General features: G+C 43.2%; 1 protein-coding gene across 2 annotated transcripts in view; it reads right to left on the reverse strand.

Moving 5' to 3' along the window:
- Slc25a12 (solute carrier family 25 member 12) overlaps positions 1-19358 on the reverse strand; it is a 73826-nt gene that overhangs the window by 27669 nt on the left and 26799 nt on the right. The window contains exons 1-4 of one of the 2 annotated variants that reach the window (XM_026790000.1): positions 16235-16350; positions 11362-11465; positions 7189-7328; positions 2459-2605 (exon numbers count right to left, since the gene is read on the reverse strand). In XM_026790000.1, coding sequence (XP_026645801.1) covers positions 2459-2605; positions 7189-7328; positions 11362-11413 — 339 coding nt within the window. In that variant the 5' untranslated portion in view covers positions 11414-11465; positions 16235-16350. Of the gene's footprint in view, positions 1-2458; positions 2606-7188; positions 7329-11361; positions 11466-16234; positions 16351-19358 lie in introns of those variants that run through there. The other variant, XM_005346557.2, reaches the window with a different exon arrangement.

Below are 19358 nucleotides of genomic sequence, written 5' to 3' on the forward strand. Positions count from 1 at the left end.
CTCTTGTAGACCAGGCTGGCCTCGAACTCACAGAGATCCGCCTGCCTCTGCCTCCCGAGTGCTGGGATTAAAGGCATGCGCCACCACCACCCGGCAGCAGCCTTAAATTTTAAGACCATTTAAAATTTATTATTATATTCTATGTATACTGGTATTTTGACTACATGTGTGTGATACACCACATGTGTGCCTTGTGCCAGAGAAAACCAAAGGAGGGCATCTAGATTCCTGGAACCGGAGTTACAGATGGTTGTGAGACACCATGTGGTTGCTAATTGAATCCAAGTTCTCTGGAAGCGCAGTGCTCTTAACCACCAAGCTATCTCTCCAGCCCCAAGACCATTTCATGACATCAATTTTTTTTTCTCAATTTTTTTAAAAAAGCTATGGGGCTGGAGAGATGGCTCAGAGGTTAGGAGCACTGCCTGTTCTTCCGAAGGTCCTGAGTTCAATTCCCAGCAACCACATGGTGGCTCACTACCATCTGTAATGAGATCTGGTGCAGAATACAGTATATATAATAAATAAATAAATCTTTAAAAAAAATAAAAAGCTATGGTTATTCTTAAGATACCTATTTTGCATCAGGTGGTGGTGCACACCTTTAATTCCAGTACCCGGAGCCAGAGGTGGGCAGATCTCTGGGTTCAAGGCCAGCCTGGTCTATAGAGTGAGTTTCAGGACAGCCAGGGCTACACAAGGAAACCCTGTCTTACAAAACAAAAAAGATACCTAGTTTGTGTGGCTCTCTGATCCTGTATCATGCAAACCACAGCTCCCAAAGTGCCCCGAATGTACAGAAGTTCTGGCAAGGGTTCTCTCTTAAGTTACATCCTTGGTGCTTCTGGGCCACAGAGCTCACTCCCACAGCATAGCACACAATGGCCTTCATTATCTCGGGAGGCCAAGAAACTTCTCCCTTTGCCCATCAGTTAGGTACAGCCTCAAAAGAGAAGGATTTAGTGTTGTTTTGCTTCTTGGTTTGTTTGTTCAGTTTCTAAAAGTTTAACTTCAAAGTTACAAGGTGGAAGGGGGCCGGGAGGTGGTAGCACATGCCTTTAACCCCAGCACTCTGAGACAGAGGCAGGCGGATCTCTGTGAGTTCGAGACCAGCCTGGTCTTCAAGAGCTAGTTCCAGGACAGTCTCCAAAGCTACAGAGAAACCCTGTCTCAAAACAAACAAACAGAAACAAGGCGGAGGAGCTGGAAAATTGTCAGTGTTTAAAACTCACAGAAATACTGATAGAAACATCAAGGTCACAACCCCAGTCAGAAGAGTCGATCACAGGCAGTGTGAGGCTCTGGTTTCTCTTTGACATTTAAATCCTCCACCTTATACATATAGGCAACAACGGGCAAATGTCTCTGCCCGCCCCCATTCATGTCAATCTGGATACCAAATGCAGGATTCAGATTCCCTAATATTTTCCTCTGAGGGTTGTGACGGTATTTTGGTAAACTGAGGCAACAGCCACATAACCAAGTTGGAAAATACAAAATGGATTTTGTATTTTGAGGCTGAGCGAATGCTTCCTTCTGGATTTTCTTCCTTTCTTCTCTCCTTCCCTCCCCGATTCCTTCTGGGCCCTTCCTTTCATCTTTGGTTGTGGTATGAGGTGAAGGTACAAAAGGGGGGGTGGGTTGACAGGGAGGGGACATGTGGAGGGGAGAGTGACAGGCTCCACGTTCAAATTCACCGAGGAGAAAGACCAGAAGTTGATCTTTCTACCCCAGTCTAAGTCGGGGATAATGACCTTCAGCTGAAACAACAGCAGGCCCACTGGCTTCCCTCCATCCCAAACAAGCAGTAATCAAAAACATCCACACAACACAGCGTGTACAAAGAAACACGTGACTGAGGGGAGTTTCACCCCGCGCAAGGAAGTGAGTGGCATGACTTGGCTGTGGGTCCCCACTTTGACAGAACAAAAGACCTGTGTCTGGGACACACACTCGGAACGCACAGGTGAAGGGGCAGAGAGCAATGCCTGTAGAGGCTGGTGGCCCCATGCTTCCTCCAGGCCTTCTGACATGAGCCAGTGACCATCCCTCCAGCACACAGAGGAAGGAATGTCCTAACTAGGCTGCCAGAGCTTGGGGTGGAGGTGACAGAAGCCAAGATGAAGGCACGGATGCACTGAAATACAGCAATCACTGTCTCTTGTCTACAAACTCTGGTGTCCCTTGGACTGGACACTGTAAATGGAAATCAACAGTTTGGAAATACATGAGAGCAAGAAGGTAGCTCTGGATGAAGTTAGAAACTGAGAAAAGACCACTCAGCGCGCGCATGTGCGCGCGCGCGCGCGCACACACACACACACACACACACACACACTCTTTAAACTTCTACCACCTAAACATAAAGCCTGGTTAGTTAAGAGCCATGTGGACATAAGAAGGTATTCCAGAACCTGGGGTTCAAAGCAGGGGAGTGAAAGCCTGTCTTCTTACTTACTGAAACTAAATTCTCCTCCACAAAAGGAGTGAGCATGTGGGACCGAATGGTGACCATGACGTCACTGAAATCCAGACCTGAGATCACACCACTCTTGCTCTTGTCTTTGAGTGCAAAGGCTTGTCTTGCATGTTCCAACTGCAGTTCCTGCAGAGGAAAGAGAAACAGCATTAAAATGATTGGAACATATTCCAAGCACACATTCTGCAAAAAAAATGAAGGACAAAAATGCCTTCCCCGGCATGTCCATCACAACCAAGCTTCTGAACTGTTCTGGGGGGCTTTCTGACAGAGGTGATACCTGGTATTCCTTGGGGGAAGAAAATGGAACGGAGCTGGCGGGAACCAAAGTGTTGTGGGGGAAGGGGGAGACCTTGTGGAAAGTTTCCATCTCTGGAAACAAAGCGCACCACGGTTTCAGGGCTTTCTCCCGGCTGCTATAATACACAGTGATTTACTTTCTTGCCACCCATGAGAACTTCCTGAATCAAGAGTTGACATTCATTTTCAGTTTCTCACTCTTAAATGTCGCAATCAGAGCCAGTCTCTCCTCCTCTCTGCGTCAGACACCAGGTTTTTTCAAATGATTTAAAAAAAAAAAATAACTCAGTGTGAAACTTTACCAAATGGCAATGCAATACTTCCTAATTCTGAAATGGAAGCTAGAAACAGGAAACCGTACAAGCTGTGCTTATTATCACTCTGTCAGACTGGGGCACAGTCACTCTCAAACTCTAAAATAAGCCAGAAACTCTCTGATGTTTGTAACTACTGTAAAACCAATATTGATATTTCAATAAAAACAGTAAAATGTACCTTAGGATATACTGGAAAAATTAAAGCCAGAGCATTTCTGTCTTGGGCACCCATGATGTAATCCATAAGGCTGTGCTGGCAAGACACATGACATGTATGTAGATGCCATACTTATGATGGAATCCACATGGATGTGCTGGCAAGACACATGACATGTATGCAGATGCCATGTTCATGATGGAATCCACATGGATATGCTGGCATGACACATGATGTGTATTCATATGCCATGTTCATGCTCCATGTAGCTGGAAACTGCAGTCATATTTAAATATCATACAAAGGTAAGATTAGGCATTATCATTGCCATTCATTCACCAAAACTCTGTCTTACCTCTTCTTTTTTTTTAAAGATTTATTTATTTATATATACAGTACCCTGCCTGCAGGCCAGAAGGGGGCACCAGATCTCATTACAGAGAGGTTTTGAGCCACCATGTGGTTGCTGGGAATTGAACTCAGGACCTTCGGAAGAACAGGCAGTGCTCCTAACCGCTGAGCCATCTCTCCAGCCCCTTACCCCTTCTTGATACTTAAAATTCTTTGGGAGTCTGGGAGACTCACTGATTCAAAGTTTACCTGTCATACATGAGGCCCAGATTTTATACCCTGAACCCACAAATGAATGGATGGATGTGGATGGACGGATGGATGGATGGATGGATGGATGGATGGATGGATATATATATAGAGAGAGACAGAGATAAAATATTTTGTTGTAGTCTCACCCTTTTTATTTATTTTTTACATATGTGTGTGTGTGTGTATATATATATATATATATACCTTTTTTTAAAAAACATAGACTTAAATTAATGTAGCCCAGGTTGGCTTTAAACTCTCTGTGTAGTCAAGCTGGCCTTGAACTTCTGAGTCTTCTGTCTACACCTCTCAAGTACTGGGATTATGGGCATGCTCCACAACATTTGTTTTGCTTGTTTTTTTGTTTTGTTTTGTGTTGTTTTCCTGAGACAGGGTTTCTCTGTAGCCCTGACTGTCCTGGAACTCACTCTATAGACCAGGCTGTCCTTGAACTCACTCAGAGATCCGCCTGCCTCTGCCTCCCAAGTGCTGGCATTAAAGGCGTGCGCCACCACTGCCTGGGAGTATAACATCTGGTTTTAATTATATTTTTCCATGAACTTTGATATCTCAATGGTAATTAAAGTCACTAAGATTAGCAAGTATTTGTTTCATAGTTCATTATGCTATATATTTGTTTTATATGGTTTTCTGTATGTACATGAGATTTCACGATAAAAATTTGAAAATTCTTAGCAAGGTGGTGAGCTAAAAACGAGTATATCAAACCTTTTAAATCTTTCAAGGGGTCAAGAACTCCAGACAGCTCTGTAGGTGACATGAGAATCAAATAATCCTGGGACCCTGCTAGAAGTACAAAATCTATACCAGCACCTGTAATCCCAGCACTCCAGAGGTTGGACACTGAAGGATGAGAAGTTCAGCGCAATCCTTGACTACCCAGAAACTGAATAAAAGACTTGGTTTCTGGACTGGAGAGATAACTCGGAGGTTAAGAGCACTGACTGCTCTTCCAGAAGATCCGGGTTCAATTCCCAGCACCCACATGGTGGCTCACAACTGTCTGTAACCCCAGTTTTAGGTGACCTGACGTGGACATACATGTAGGCAAAACACCAATATACAGTCTGCAGTTGTGACCCAGCCTAAGAGGAAGCAAGATGTGACTGCCTTGCTGAAAAAGGTACCAAGTCACATTACTAACACAGACAAGAATTATGGGATAAATGTAAGTTATAAGAATTAGTAAATAATGCCGGGCGGTGGTGGCACACACCTTTCATCCCAGCACTTGGGAGGCAGAGGCAGGCGGATCTCTGTGAGTTTGAGACCAGCCTGGTCTACAAGAGCTAGTTCCAGGACAGGCTCCAAAAGCTACAGAGAAACCCTGTCTCGAAAAACCAAAAAGAAAATGGGGGGAGGATGCTGTAGGACAATGGTCTTTTATCCTGTCACTTGCATTTTTAATAAAATGCTAATTGGCCAGTAGCCAGGCAGGAAGTAGAGGCAGGGCAACGAGAATGCTGGGAAGAGGGAAGCACAGTCTACAGCTGTGAACCAGCCTCAGAGAAAAGAAGAGGAAAATTGAGAATGGAAGGTTTCTTTATGAGATCCTACTAAATGCCCAGCAAAATGATTAAAAGTAAATATATCAATAAATGTCATCAACGAGGCAAGGCAGACCAGAATGGGGAGTGACTCCACTTGGTATGGGCTATGCACACCTTTTCCTAACAATGCACCTAGCAACCTGCAGGTAACCCAGGACTCCCACCTGTATCCAGTTGTACATGCACCGTCCTCCAAACAATGGGAAAGTTTCTCTTCCCTGTCAGCAACTAAATATGGATAGTTTCTATTCAAATGCATTCCAGTTAGATTCTGTAGGAGGGTAGGGGAGCCACCCAGCACGAACTTGTTTTGGTGGTATGTGGGCAACAAGGCAAATCATGTCCTCTAAGTGAGCTTTTAAGGAAAAACCTCCATTTGCCATCTTTAATTCTTTTTCAATTAAAAAGGTATTACTTTATAAAAAGGGGGTGGGGACACACAAGAGCATGCATGTGGAGGTCAGAGGACAATTTATGGTAGTTGGTTCTCTCCTTCCGTCATGTGGGTCCTAGGGATTGAACTCAGCTCATCAGACTTGGTAGCAAGTGCCTTTACCCACTGGTCTATCTGGCTGGTCCTGCTATTTCCCATCTCACACCTAGTTATACTTGGGTATTCATAGGATGAAAATTGGGCACATTTTGGGAAGAAATACAGGCAGTAAAGATTTGTAAATCAAATTTGTCAATCGAAATAGAGAACTGCCCATATTACGCCCCTTAGTAGCAAGTCCCTCTTTGCCTTAGACGCCATAAACGAAGTCTCGGGCAATAGCCTGCAGCCTGTGAGCATTCTCTCACTCCTGGAGCCACTGTTCGCTTTCCTGTACTTCTATTTATCCCCTCTGTCCTATCACTTTTCCCTGGAACTAAGTTTCTTTGAGACTGCAATCTATGCATGCCCTTCTTTCAGTTTCTTGAATAAGAAGAGATTAAAACCTGGAAACAATCAGGTAAAAAACTGGTAATGAGATGGGGTGGGGAGGGCAGGGAGAGGGAACCCTAAAACCCTCCAGAGTGCAAGAGAAATCAGAAATCAGAACGGCACTGGGCTTCTTAGCGTCAACACCACAAGGCAGAAAGCAAACAAGCAATGCTTTAAAAGTCAACATCCCATCAAACCCAAGTTTAGTGATGGAATAAGAAAGAGCGATTCCCATATGAGAAAAGTCTCGGAATTCTTCATTTTTCTTTACTCAGGCATGGAGGGCTCTATTTATGAAACAACAGTAATTCCAATGACTATCGATCTAAATAGACTTGTGACAGAACTATAGAAAGGATGAGTATGGAGGCAGGTGGATCACTGTGAGTTCAAGGCCAGCCTGCTCTACAGGGCAAGTTCCCTGACAGCCAGGGTTACACAGAGAAACCCTATCTTGGGGAGAAAAAAAGAAAGAAAGAGAAAGAGAAGGAGGGAGGGAGGGAGAAAGAAGGGAGGGAGGGAGGGAGGGAGGGAGGGAGGAAGGAAGGAAGGAAGGAAGGATAGACACGGGTGGAATATGTCCAAGTTTGTGCTTGGCTGTGAGAGATAAAAGAACTCCTAATCTCACGTAGTTAGAATTCAATCAAACACAGCTGAAAGTAGAAAAATGAAGTAGGGATAATATAAGGTGAGCATTTAAATAAACAGAAGTACACACTGGAAAAACAATGACTGCAAGACCTTGCTTCAGTGAGCGGGCAATGAAGAATGGGGTGAGATGGGGACTTCCTCTGTCCCTGTGTTAGACAATACAAGTGTCCAGCAGGGGTGCTCACCTGCAGAAACTGAGTGAATTCCACATAGTTCAGGTGCTTCTTGCGATTGTGCCCAAAGTGCAGTCGGATGAATTCGCAGTCCCAGTTAAAAGGGATGTGATGGTGGATAATAGTCTGCCCAAAAATCTCCTTGACATTTTCTTAAAAAGGGAAAAGAAAGACGCATCAGCCACACTGCACCGAATCATCTGGTCCACCGCAATGCTCCTACAGAGAAGAATTAGGGAAAGTTTAAGAAGCCAAGACCGTCTGCTTCTACTAAGAGGAACCGCAAATCTCTTTGTGCCCAGAAACCCATGCAGGAACGCAACTGATACAAATATAATTTTTCACTTAAGACTGTGTACTGTTACATATGAGGCCATGAGATTCTTAATTTCTCTAGATTTAATTTTAATTAGGAAGCGATTTCTATCTTGCAATATTAATAACTGCTACTTTCCATTCCAGCCTAAAATCAATAGCGTTTTCCTGGTTCCTCAAGGAGTCGAATTAAGCCTTTTATCAGAAGTGTGAATACCTAAATTACAGTATAATGCAATATTTGTCATACTAAGTATGGTTTGATTGAGGCGTGATTATTACATTCACACTAGCCTGAATATGACTATTGAAGATAGCTATAAGAAATACTACCAACAGCGTATCATTAGCTCAGCAGTAAAGCACCTTATTAAAACTAATAGTGTCAAAAATAGGGTCTTGCCACAAAGCCTCGAAATCCCCCTAAAATTCATGATTATTAGCCTGAACTATTAAAATATTTTAAGATAAGTGAAATTAGTGATCCGCTTGTCAGTGAAGAACCATACACGGGACGCTAACTTCTCGGTAGGTACCGGTCGCGCTGTAGGATACAACCAGCTCTCTGTTGCCTGTCTTCATGCACCAGCAAGATCGTTCACTTTCTTACAGTCTTACATGTATTACCAAAAATTGGTTCGCAAATGAGTGCTACTTTAACAGGCACAGACTGGGTAGACGAAGTCAGAAGCTCATGCCAAAAAAACAAAAAATCATTAGCAGAGTTAAGCGAGCAGGGGCCTTTTTTTTAGTAATGTCTTAAGAACCAAATTATTTCCCAATTTAAGCCAATTTTATTAGTGAAAGGGTTCTGCCGTCAATAGCTATCAATTATCCTAAAGAATTAATAAGCATAGGCTTAGTGTTTTATAATCACCTCTAACTGTGTTGTTTTCTCTGCTATCGACAGTCTTTGACTACAACACCCATCTTGGAATTGGCGAGGGTCTAATGGATTCCCTTTGTCTTATGAAAGCGTTGCATTTGGGTAGAATCTGAATGGGTACTCTCCTAGCAGTCTGAACTCAAGGTACCAGCTCTAGTTTACAGGATGTAGCAGAGTCAAAAGGAGGCATTGGATGTCACTGGGGAGATGGGATTCTCATCTTCTCTCTCAAATGGATGCAGGATTTCTTGGCGAAGTAGCAACAAGATCTCAGAGTTTTCAAATATGTCAAGTATGTCCACCTTAAAAATAAACTAAACATGAGCTTTTATTCTGAAAAGACTACAGTATCAATTCATGAGATGATGGTTCAAATCAATGGGAAAGATCATCCTTAAAACAAGACCCTGGGGATGTAGCTTGTGTAGAGCGTTTGCCTATCATGCATGAGATCATGGATCCAATCCCCAGAATCCTCTACCTCATGGGGTGTGTGGGGGGGGGGTGTGTAAATGAAATTTCAAGTTGTAAAATATGCTAAAGCTTATTAAAATAAGTAAAACAGGATTGTAAAAAGTTTAAAATATGGAATACTAGTCAAAATGTTTTTAGGATCCATCTAATATAACTAAGTCACTATATCCCCAAATTTACTAACTTTACTTAGTTTAGAAGTCTAACGGTTGGACAGGGTTGTGCCTGTCTTTAATCTCAGCATTCAGGAAGCAGAGGCAGGAGGAGGATCTATGTGAATTGGAGGCCAGCCTGGTTTACATAAAGAATACCAGGCCAGTCAGAGCTTCATGGGAGACCCTGTCTCAAAAAAAAAAAAAAAAAAAAAGCCTAACAAAAAGGTTTTTAAACTAAAAGATGAAAAGCATAATAGAATGTAGACTAGGATAACATAAATCATTGCATTTTATGGTAACTTCCGTTTTTAAGGTTGTAATTCACAATATTCAATTATATAATATGAAATGTACACACTGTTACATAGCAGGTCTGAGTCTGCTTACCATGGCAATATCTCTAAAAACAAAAGACAATGAAAGATATAGGCATAATTTTTATGTATTAATAGATAAAACTGAATCTCTTTTGTATGGTTTGGAAATTATCTTAAGTGTGAAAAAGCCTTAAATAAAGTCAAAGACTCAAAAGCCTTCAAACAACAGACAAAAAAATATGTAGTCATTTCTATTTTTTTCCTGACATTACCAAAATAACTAAATTGTCTTTATTTATGCATTGACTTGTCCTTAAGCTTCCGAGGTAAGTATGCCGCTAGTGAGCTCTACATCCCCAATTCTTTTTAATTTTTTATTTTGAGACAGGGTGTCATTGCCTAGGCTGAGCCTGAACTCACTCTGAAGCCTAAGTGGGCCTTGCGTTTACAATCCTCCTGTCTCAGCCTCCTCAGCCTCCTCGTGGCTGGCCTACACTACTGTTCCTGGGAGTTTCCACTTGGCTTGATTTTGTTATTTGAAACAGTGTTTCACACTGTCACCCAGTGTGGCCTTTCTGAAGACTGTTTCTGAAGACTGGCGTTATAGGCATGAGCTACCATACTGGGCTTACACACTAAATTTACACAACATATTAGGAAAAAAAATCTTGATAGTGAAAAACAAATTGTTAAAACGGTGCTAACGATTGAACCTAGGCCCCGCCAATGCTAAGCAAGCAGTCTACCGCGGAGCCACGCCCCAGCCCTAGAAGAAAGGCTTTAGTGGGAAACTCTCTTACTAATACCCTAGCAATCTTGGAAATCTTAGACTGCTGTTCAAGCAATTAAAATAGTCATCTAAACTAGTCATAGCCAGCTCTCAAATATAGAAGTGGCGTTTTCTACGGGTAGTATTTGGACATTTTCCACTTCTCCCCAAATGGTTCCCTGCTAGCTCTGTGCATGGCTTCATTGAGACATCATCCATCAGTTTATTAACTAATCCATGGTACTTTCAGTCCTTTGCATCACAGCCCAGGGCCGCAACTGGAGTCACCAGGGCTGCTACGATTGTAAACCTCTCTTGGCATCTCTTGAGGTGTAGTCTACAAATATGTTACTAGTCCAGCATCCGTCGCCTGGAGCCAGCTCATAAAATGTCACAGAGAGAGTCAACAACTGACGTCCAATTTATAAAATCGCCACTGTGCCTACACTGGGATGTATTTACAAAACAAAATGATGTCAGAGCCCGAGGACTAAGGAGCCGATACCTGCATGAGTCTATAGATCCAGCAGGAGCAGCCGCAATTATCTTCCTGGGTCAGCAGGTCTCACAGGACCTGAGAAGAGGGACCGCCATTAACCCCCAAGCATACCTGCCCTAGCTCACTGCTCTGTGTGAAGTTTCCTACCCAAAGAGAATCCCATCTTTCCAGGGGCAAACAAGGATTTTTAGCTCTAAATAGCACTCTTTACGAGCACTATTTCCATGGCCACAGTTCTGGCCTGGCGTGACAGTCACATCTTGGCAGCGAGATCATGATCCAGGAGGTTATACTAGGTTGGCACTGCTAAGAGAAACGGGAATCCATTCATGCTTCTGACAGAGAAAACAATAGGCCACTTTTAAACTTCCTGCGGGGAGCATGAGTTTGGGGGGGGGGGGACGCCTTACAATTCCTTTGAAGAGGGAATTGGGGCCAGATAGCGAAAGGAGCTTATCATTATGTTCTCTTTGCTCAAAAGGAGGCGAGCGTGTGATTTGTCAGGAGGGCAGGTTAACGGTGACAATATGATTAAGCAAAAAATGTTCCAAGAACTTCTCTTAGTCAGTCTAGCTCTATCAGTGCCTTATAAAGACTGGGCTATGTGAAGTACACATGGAAGCATATTATGTGATTTCGTCTTAACAGAGTCATCCACTTCCCCAGCAGCCCACACTGTGTCTCCCCATCTCATCCACCCTCATCCCGCCCCTGGTTCTCATGGGTGCTTCCTCCGGGGTCTTGATCACCTTTCTGCAGTACAAAATTACCTCTGACCGGGGCTGGCACTCTTCTCCAAGACTGCCACCATGCCTGCTCCATGAGTGAGCCTGGAAGGAGCTGCTGTACCAACGCTGTGGCCAGAGAACTCCTCCTGTAGGTATACAAGCCATCAGCCCCGTGACACAGCCCACCTACCATCAGCCCAGCCTGACGTCCTGATTGCAAGGAGCCCAGCCCAACAGGAGCCGCCGCCTCCAACTTAAAGGCTTGAGACCCCAAGCATTTCTTATTGCCAGGGGAATTTTTTTTTTCCTCAGCAGCTGGGTTTCACCTACACAGTGCTTAGGGCGAAGTCAGAGAGGCCCTGAGGCCATTACCTATGGTAAATGGTGACTAGCCTGGTGTACAACTGAACAGACACAACAGTGAGACTTGTAGATGTGCTTTTCAGTGAAGGAGAAGTTGGGAGGGAAGAAGAGGAACAACTAGGAACCCAGGAAAGAAAACAAACACCAACAACAGCAACAACAGAAAAGAGCAACAGCCGGAACTGCTGGAGGAAGTCCCAGCCAAAGGGTGCACTCTCGACTTCCTGCTCTACTTCCAGGAAGTTTAGTGACCTGGGTGAACTGCCTCTGGACTCCAAGGGAAGGTGTCTGTTAGCCCTTTACCTACCTCCAGAAGGGATTACTGTACGAGCAGTCAAACAGAGCAATCCTGCTGCCAAATACACACAAAGGTTTGTTTCTCAGGGAAGATGAGTTCATGGTTAAAGAGTATCACAGACGCTACAAGCCTTGACAGTAACAGTCAGCCATCGAGTGACATAAAACGCGTCCTCTCCCTTAGCCTCAAACTCTAAGCTACTTTGTAGCTTGTGTATTTTTTTTTCCAAAATGGCTCTTTCTGTGATGTCTAAAAACAATACGAAAAATCTTAAATTTTCTTTGTGATTTACTCAAACACCCCTTGTGCTCATACAGCATACAATTCTACTAGTCTGGCCAATGACTCTCACACCTGCCAAGTGTACAGTTTTGTCTCCCTAGAGGAGGGGCACACACAGGGTTCTTGGTGTTTACACCACCCTGTCCTAACACTTGGAATAACAGTGGTGGCTCCACCTTCCTTTAGAGAAAATCTGTTTCAAAGGCACACATGGAATACATTTTTTTTTTTGCTTGCTGTATGCTATATATCCTGACACCAACATGGTACTATGTCAAAAGGCACCCCAGATTTAGAAAGTTTCTACAGTCTGGGTGCGTCCTTGGAAAGTTCAGTCTGATGACTTCCCAGTCCTAACAAACATGTCAGAGCGCAATGTGCATGAGTGTTTCATAGAAAATCTAGAGCATGGAGTATGTTTTATATTTGGTCATTAGTAACCCGTTAAGAGTTTCTTTTAGTTTTGTTTGTTTGGTTTTATTTTTTAGAACTAAGTCTTTGATACGACAATAAATACCTTCTTTTTAAAAATCTAAATAAATGCATGGCAGTCAATAGCAGCACCATGCAATATCACCACTTAACGGAGGTTAGGTTACCTCTATCTAAGTCTACCCAGCAGGATACCAGCACACTAGTAGGGAACAGTGAGACACGGGCACATGTACACTGTATCTAGCACACACCAGTCATGCAATGACCTCCACAAGGCTCATGCCACCCGGCAGTGACAGAGATACATGCCATAAAGTGATTACCCACAGCATGCATTAAAAGTTTATTAAAGATTATCAAAGAGGAAAATATCAAGTAACGCTTTATTTATTTAGAAACAAACAAAACAGAAACAGAACTCTGGAATCCTTTCTTGAGCTTTCATTCTGAAATATATTTCCAAGGCATTGGTAAAAGCCCTCTCTCCAGAATGGAGGCGTGTCTAACAACAACAAAACCCTTGTCTGGTACTCAACTAAATGTCCGATGCTGCTATGTATATAAATATTTGCCAAAGTGCTAAGCTTAAATATATTATCTTGATGCATAAAAAACATATCTAAAACAAAGGTACAGATGAGAACAGGATATACAAATGCACAGATAACATCAGCACTGCTGTCAGAGCCCACAAAATATGGCAATGGCAAAGCGATTGGTCTCCATTCTACTGCTCTTTACATCCAATATCTCTCCTCACTTTCCCTCAAGTGCACAAGAGGAAACTGTACCTTAGATCCAGCTACGAAATAGAAGGCCATTTGGTGCAAACGACTTAACTCTAGTTAAAGTGGATATCAAATTTCTTTCCCCTAAACATGCGTCTATACATATATAAGAACAATTCATTTTATTAAATGGAGTCAAACATAAAAACTGACCTTCGCCACATACCTAAAAGTCCTATAAAAATAAACTTCAAGTTGATGACTTCCTTATGCAGAGAATCTGGAATCCTGGAATGAGTGAACCTTAAACATCTCATTACATGGCATTTGCTGTAAGTAACAGGTACAGTGTTTATCCTCTCCTTCACTAGCATTGCTGTCAGAGCAGTTGAGAAAGCTGGTCTGAGTTGGGCCTGAGCTCAGTGGCAGAATGCTTACCTAGAATGCATGAGGCCCCAGGTTCAATCCCCAGATACACAAAAAAAGAAAGAAAATGATCTAAAAGTGGATCCCCAAAACTAGAAATCGAGGACAGGAAGAGGAAAAGATCGAAGTCCCTTACAAAATGAGAGTGGGAGAAAGAGAAAGGGGGGATGGGAAGAGGGAGGGGGAAACAGAAGGACCAGACACACTGGGCAAGGACCCCAGGAACTTTTAGATAATCCATAATAGTCTTATCTGTACATTATGAGACAGAATAAAGAACGCAAGACTCTGGGTGGGAGGTGCATATATCCTTCAGACTACAGCAGGTGTTGTTAAAAACTCAAACTATTTTTTCACCCTGACTATATTTCTTAAAATCCTAAGCCATAAATCATAACCCAAGGGAAAAATAAGAGAGTCATAAAATAATAAAGTTAGGACCTAATTGTATATCCATGAGCTTTTATCTTCATGAAGTAAGGTGTGTACCAGCACTCAACTGCTTCCTGTATCATTTTATTCTCCTAATCAACAGTGACAGGAATCTGTTGATGGTCTGTTCATGAAGTGTCTTTGGTGACACTTTTAAAAAAAGACACATACACAAGCTGGGGAGAGCAACCAAATGGAGGAAACACAATATCAAGGCAGGAGACAAAATAAATCAGAATCTGATTTTGAGAAACCTAATTCTCGGTGTGCACATGGTGTAAGCACAGGGATACTGTCACTAGCTCACACTCATGTGTCCCGGTTTCCCAACAGGCGCCACATTTGGAAGAGAGCCATGTGAACGCAGGTGCTGCCTGTGCAGGAAGAATGCTCAGCACGGCGGAGTTGGTGCTGACTGACTAGGTGATGGAGACTGTGCTTTCTCTATAGCTCAGGGTGTCTGGGCAGAAAGTCAACGTTCTGCAGGAGGCAAAATGGCCAGAGCTCACTGCAGAGCCAGGAGGATGCCCACTACATGCTCTGCAGAGTAATTTTAATTTTAAATGTTCCTCACAGAGGAGGGTTGGGCCAATGAAGAGAGGAGAAAAATTACCAAAGTAGACAATGTGCCCACCTCAGTCACAGGCAAGGTGCAACCGGTCCCTCTGATGAACTTACTTCCTTGCCATTCTTAGAGTTATGGTGACGTTGCTTCCTGTATGGTTTTTGTTCTGTTTGTTTTGTTTTTGAGACAAGATCTCCATATAGCCCTGGCTGTCCTGGAACTCACTCTGTAGACCAGGCTGGCTGGCCTAAAACTCACAGTGATCCACCTGCCTCTGCCCCCCAAGTGCTGGGATTAAAGATGTGCGCCACCGTGTGTAAATAAAGGACATTTCTGTCATAACTAAAGCAGCAGAGAGGACAGCCAGTGCTGGGATTTCAGGAAAGCCTGAATTTCAAGGGTTTCTCTACAAATATTTGTGGCAATTCACACCGCAAAAGGAGGTCAGTTTCACTTGTGGAAGATGAAAAGTTGTGGAAGTCTGTCTAACATCCCAAACCCTGCTGAACTGAACACTTAAAAGTGATTAAGATGGAAATTTTCATGTTATTTGGTTTTAATCATAAGAAAAAATATTTCCAAATATTAAAAGAAAAAGGAAAGGGGGCTCTAAGTCCTTGGGAACACTAATTGTTTTTTTAATTGAAAAGCTGCTAAAGGAAAGATCAATCAACACTGACACTAAGCATCAAGTAATTTCTACAAATGAGCACCTTAAAGATGAATGATAGTTAAAACAAAAAAGGAAAAAAATTCTAGTTTGTATACTTCTGAGACAATGTGCTACCAAATGACTTAAATCAAATTCTGCATCTACCTCAGATGACATCTACCTGTCTAGGCTTTATGTCCTAAAACCAAAGAGGGGTGAGGGCTTTGGAGACGCTAATCTTGCCTTAAGTCCATCATCCCCATGTCCCCTTGCGGGTGGGAAATGGCAGAGTAGCAATTTTCCCAAGGTGCCATAGAGAATCTCCAAACTCCCTGTTCAAACCTGAAGTAGAACAGAAGCCCTTCACAGCATGAGAAGACATGCACTGGTCTTCATACTTATTCACTTCATGAAGAGTTTCTGCCCAGCCTGGGCCGGAACAAGGAGAGCTCCCCTGACTCTCTTAGGAAGTCATAGAATCAGTGTTTGAATGAGCCAGAGCAATGTCATTCATAAATTCCTTCACCTTCTGCAATTAACTAACACTCTGAGGCAGGAATGCCCACGTTTATTTGTATAAATCCCTTCAGGAATTACTAGTTCACTCACTGACTCGGCCCTAAGAGAGCAGCGACATGCGTTCAGTAGTTACATCTGGGAATGGAGAGAGCGGGACCAGCATTGGGAGCTTCACTTATTACTTAGCACTTAGCATCTTTTTCGTTTCCCCTTACCAAATGTCACCTCTCCATTTCCACTCTTGTCAAACAATTGGAAAGCCACAATGAACATGGAATCTGGAGCACATAAAACAGATTCAAATGCCAAAAACTCTTGATAGGAGATCAACCTGGAACAAGATATAAAACGTTACTGGGGCTGGTGGGATGGGGGCTCAGCCGTCAAGAGCATGCGGTGTTCTCACTGAGGACCCAGATTCGATTTCCAACCCCCGCATCAACCACCTGTTGATCCAATCTCCTCTTCTGGCTTCCAAGGCGCGCACACACACACACACAAATTGTTTTTAACTACTAGCTAGTAGAAAACAGGGAAATACTGGATCTTTTAATGAATCAGAGTTGGAATTTAATAAAGATATGTAAATATATTTCATATATACATGTGTGTGTATGTGTATAAACTAAAGCATGAGGTTTAAGAGAAAAGGGGCCCTCAGACATCAGTAAGACACCCCTGAGAACACGGGTGTGTCCTTCTCGCAGAAGTCACAGAAAGGAAAACATACCCTGGGTACCCGCTCCACAAGAAAGAGTCATCAACACCAGGCATTGACTATGTGTCGTATGGACTGTAGCTCAGGGTAAACAGGTGGCAGATGAAGGGTGGATACAGTCGTGGAAGGGAAGGAACGGTACATTTTTGTAAGCCCTTAACAAATTCACGAAGACAGGAACAGGCCAAAAATAAGCCTAAATTTGATCAATAGTCTCCCAACCCCAGCACGGCTGACATTTTTAGCTGGGTAATCTTTCGTTGTTGGGTCTTCTGTGATTTGTAGCATATTTAGCAGCTTCCCTGGGTTCTGAGCACGAGATGTCAATTTCATCTCTCAGTTGTGATAACCGAAAATGTCTTTAGATATTGTCGAAGATGTCCCAGAAAACAAAATTACCCCCATTGAGAACCAGTGATTTAGAACTAATCATCAATTTAGAGAAAACGCGACGCACAAAGGAGCGCGTTAACCGCGGCCACAGGAATGCAACCTGTAGGAAACCATGAGACAGCACGGGGGTCCCAGAAAATAAGATTTAGAAAAGATGCTCTCTTGGCCTCCGTCTTCCTTGAAAGTCCTGCGCCCGCCACGGAGCGAAGTGCAGGAGGGTTGAAAGTGCCTGAGAAGAGAGATGACTTAGAGGTCCCTGTAAATCAGCTTGTGTAGCCCCGGGGGTTGACAGAGCAGAAAGAAGGGATGCTGGGGCAAGTGGTTTGACTGTGATTTCTTTCTTTTTTCTTTTTTTGGTTTTTCGAGACAGGGTTTCTCTGTGGTTTTGGAGCCTGTCCTGGAACTTGCTCTGTAGACCAGGCTGGTCTCGAACTCACAGTTGACTGTAATTTCTGTCGGTAATTCATCCCCAAGGATCTGAGACTTTACCATCAGATCACCAAATGCGCCTCTGAGAGATTGCCCTGCTTACAACGAAACAGACCCTGATGGCCCTCTGCCTCCAACCTGCGGTTTTCTACCTCTCTTCTCACTTGTGCCCAAGTGTAACTCAGATATAGGAAATCATTTCTATCTCAAAGTCTCGCTGAAGAATCTGTATCTATATCTAAACATATATGTGTATGTATACTCACATACAGTGACTTCAAAATGGGTGTGGTGGCACATGCCTATAACACCAGCACTGGGAAGATAAGAGAGGAAAGTTAGGAGTTCAAGGCCAGCTTCTCCTATATAGCAAGTTCAAGGCTATGTTTTATTATTTTGTTTTTTGTTTGTTTTATGAGACAGGGTTTTGAGTCTGTGTAGCCTTGGCTGTCCTGGAACTCGCCCTGTAGACCAGGCTGGCCTTGACTTGTAGAGATCTGCTGCCTCTACCTCCCTAGTCCCTAGTTCTGGCATTAAAGGCGTGCATCACCTTTTTAAGTATCACTTTTTTAAGTATCCAGAATTAGGGATCCAAAATACAAGTAACCTTGAATTATAGACTGCATCACTTTGAAACATATTTTGTGCCCAGTAATAAAACTTTCTTTTTTATAAGAGAAAATCAAAGACTAGCTCCCTACCCAGCAAAGACCATAGCTGCTGGTTAGCAGGTGGAATCTGTCCAACAAATACGCTTTCTTTGGCAAACAAAGACTTATTTTTCCCCATGCACTTGCTGGCAACATTAGGAAATTCTAAGATTTCATGCAAATATCCAGCTTTCTGATTTCCCTTGACACATTGCAAGCTTGGGCAACAGGAGATTTTTGGTCCTAAGTGACTCTTGGTAGCTCTTGGTGCCAAGCAGGAGCTGCCTCCAAAAAGCCAGCTGTAGCTGTCGGCTGCCTATGCCTGGTAAGTCACGCTGGTGACTTACAGAGGTTTACTATACGCAGCAAGCAGCCCCCGTTAAAATGCAAGCCCTATGGAACCTGCAAAATTGATATATTTGCCCATCATCATATCCAGACATTCACTAAACTACTGAGTGGCTAGAGTATTGGAGCCAGTGGGGCATATCTAGAGCCATTGACTTTCCTACTGGTCCATCTGCAGGAGAAACTCAGGCATGGGATGGCTCCCCAGGTCCCCAGACTTCATAGGATGAACATTTCATCCCTGGCCAAAGTCCACCTGGCCAACCTCTTTTTTTTTTCTTTCTTTTGTTTTGTTTTTTTGAGACAGGGTTTCCCTGTAGCTTTGGAACCTGTCCTGGAACTAGCTCTTGTAGACCAGGCTGGCCTCGAACTCACAAAGATCCGCCTGCCTCTGCCTCCCGGGTGCTGGGATTAAAGGCGCACACCACCACCGCCTGGCTCGGCCAAACTATTCTTTAAATTGTTTTTATGGGGTGCAGTGGCGGCGGGGGCCACACTGAACTCCTAATCTTCCTGCTTCTACCTCCTGAGTGCTGAGAATTTTTATTTGAAATTGGGTATTTTATAGCTTTGAAGTAACAAATTTGGGGAATGTGTAATACACTTTTCCCACCAAGTCCCTTCTCAGAACGGAAACTAACATAATGCCAAAATGTTTACGTGACTTTTGTAGTTTTCTACAAAATTTCGTAAAATAGCCAAGATTTCTACCAAACTGAATGGGTCTTTGACACGCATGGTACATTAAAAAAAAAAAAAAAAAAGGAAACAAAGCAAACAAACAAAAACCACTCATGAAGA

The sequence above is a fragment of the Microtus ochrogaster genome, chromosome 4 (genome assembly GCF_000317375.1).
Source record: "Microtus ochrogaster isolate Prairie Vole_2 chromosome 4, MicOch1.0, whole genome shotgun sequence".
Classification (NCBI taxonomy): Eukaryota; Metazoa; Chordata; class Mammalia; order Rodentia; family Cricetidae; genus Microtus; species Microtus ochrogaster.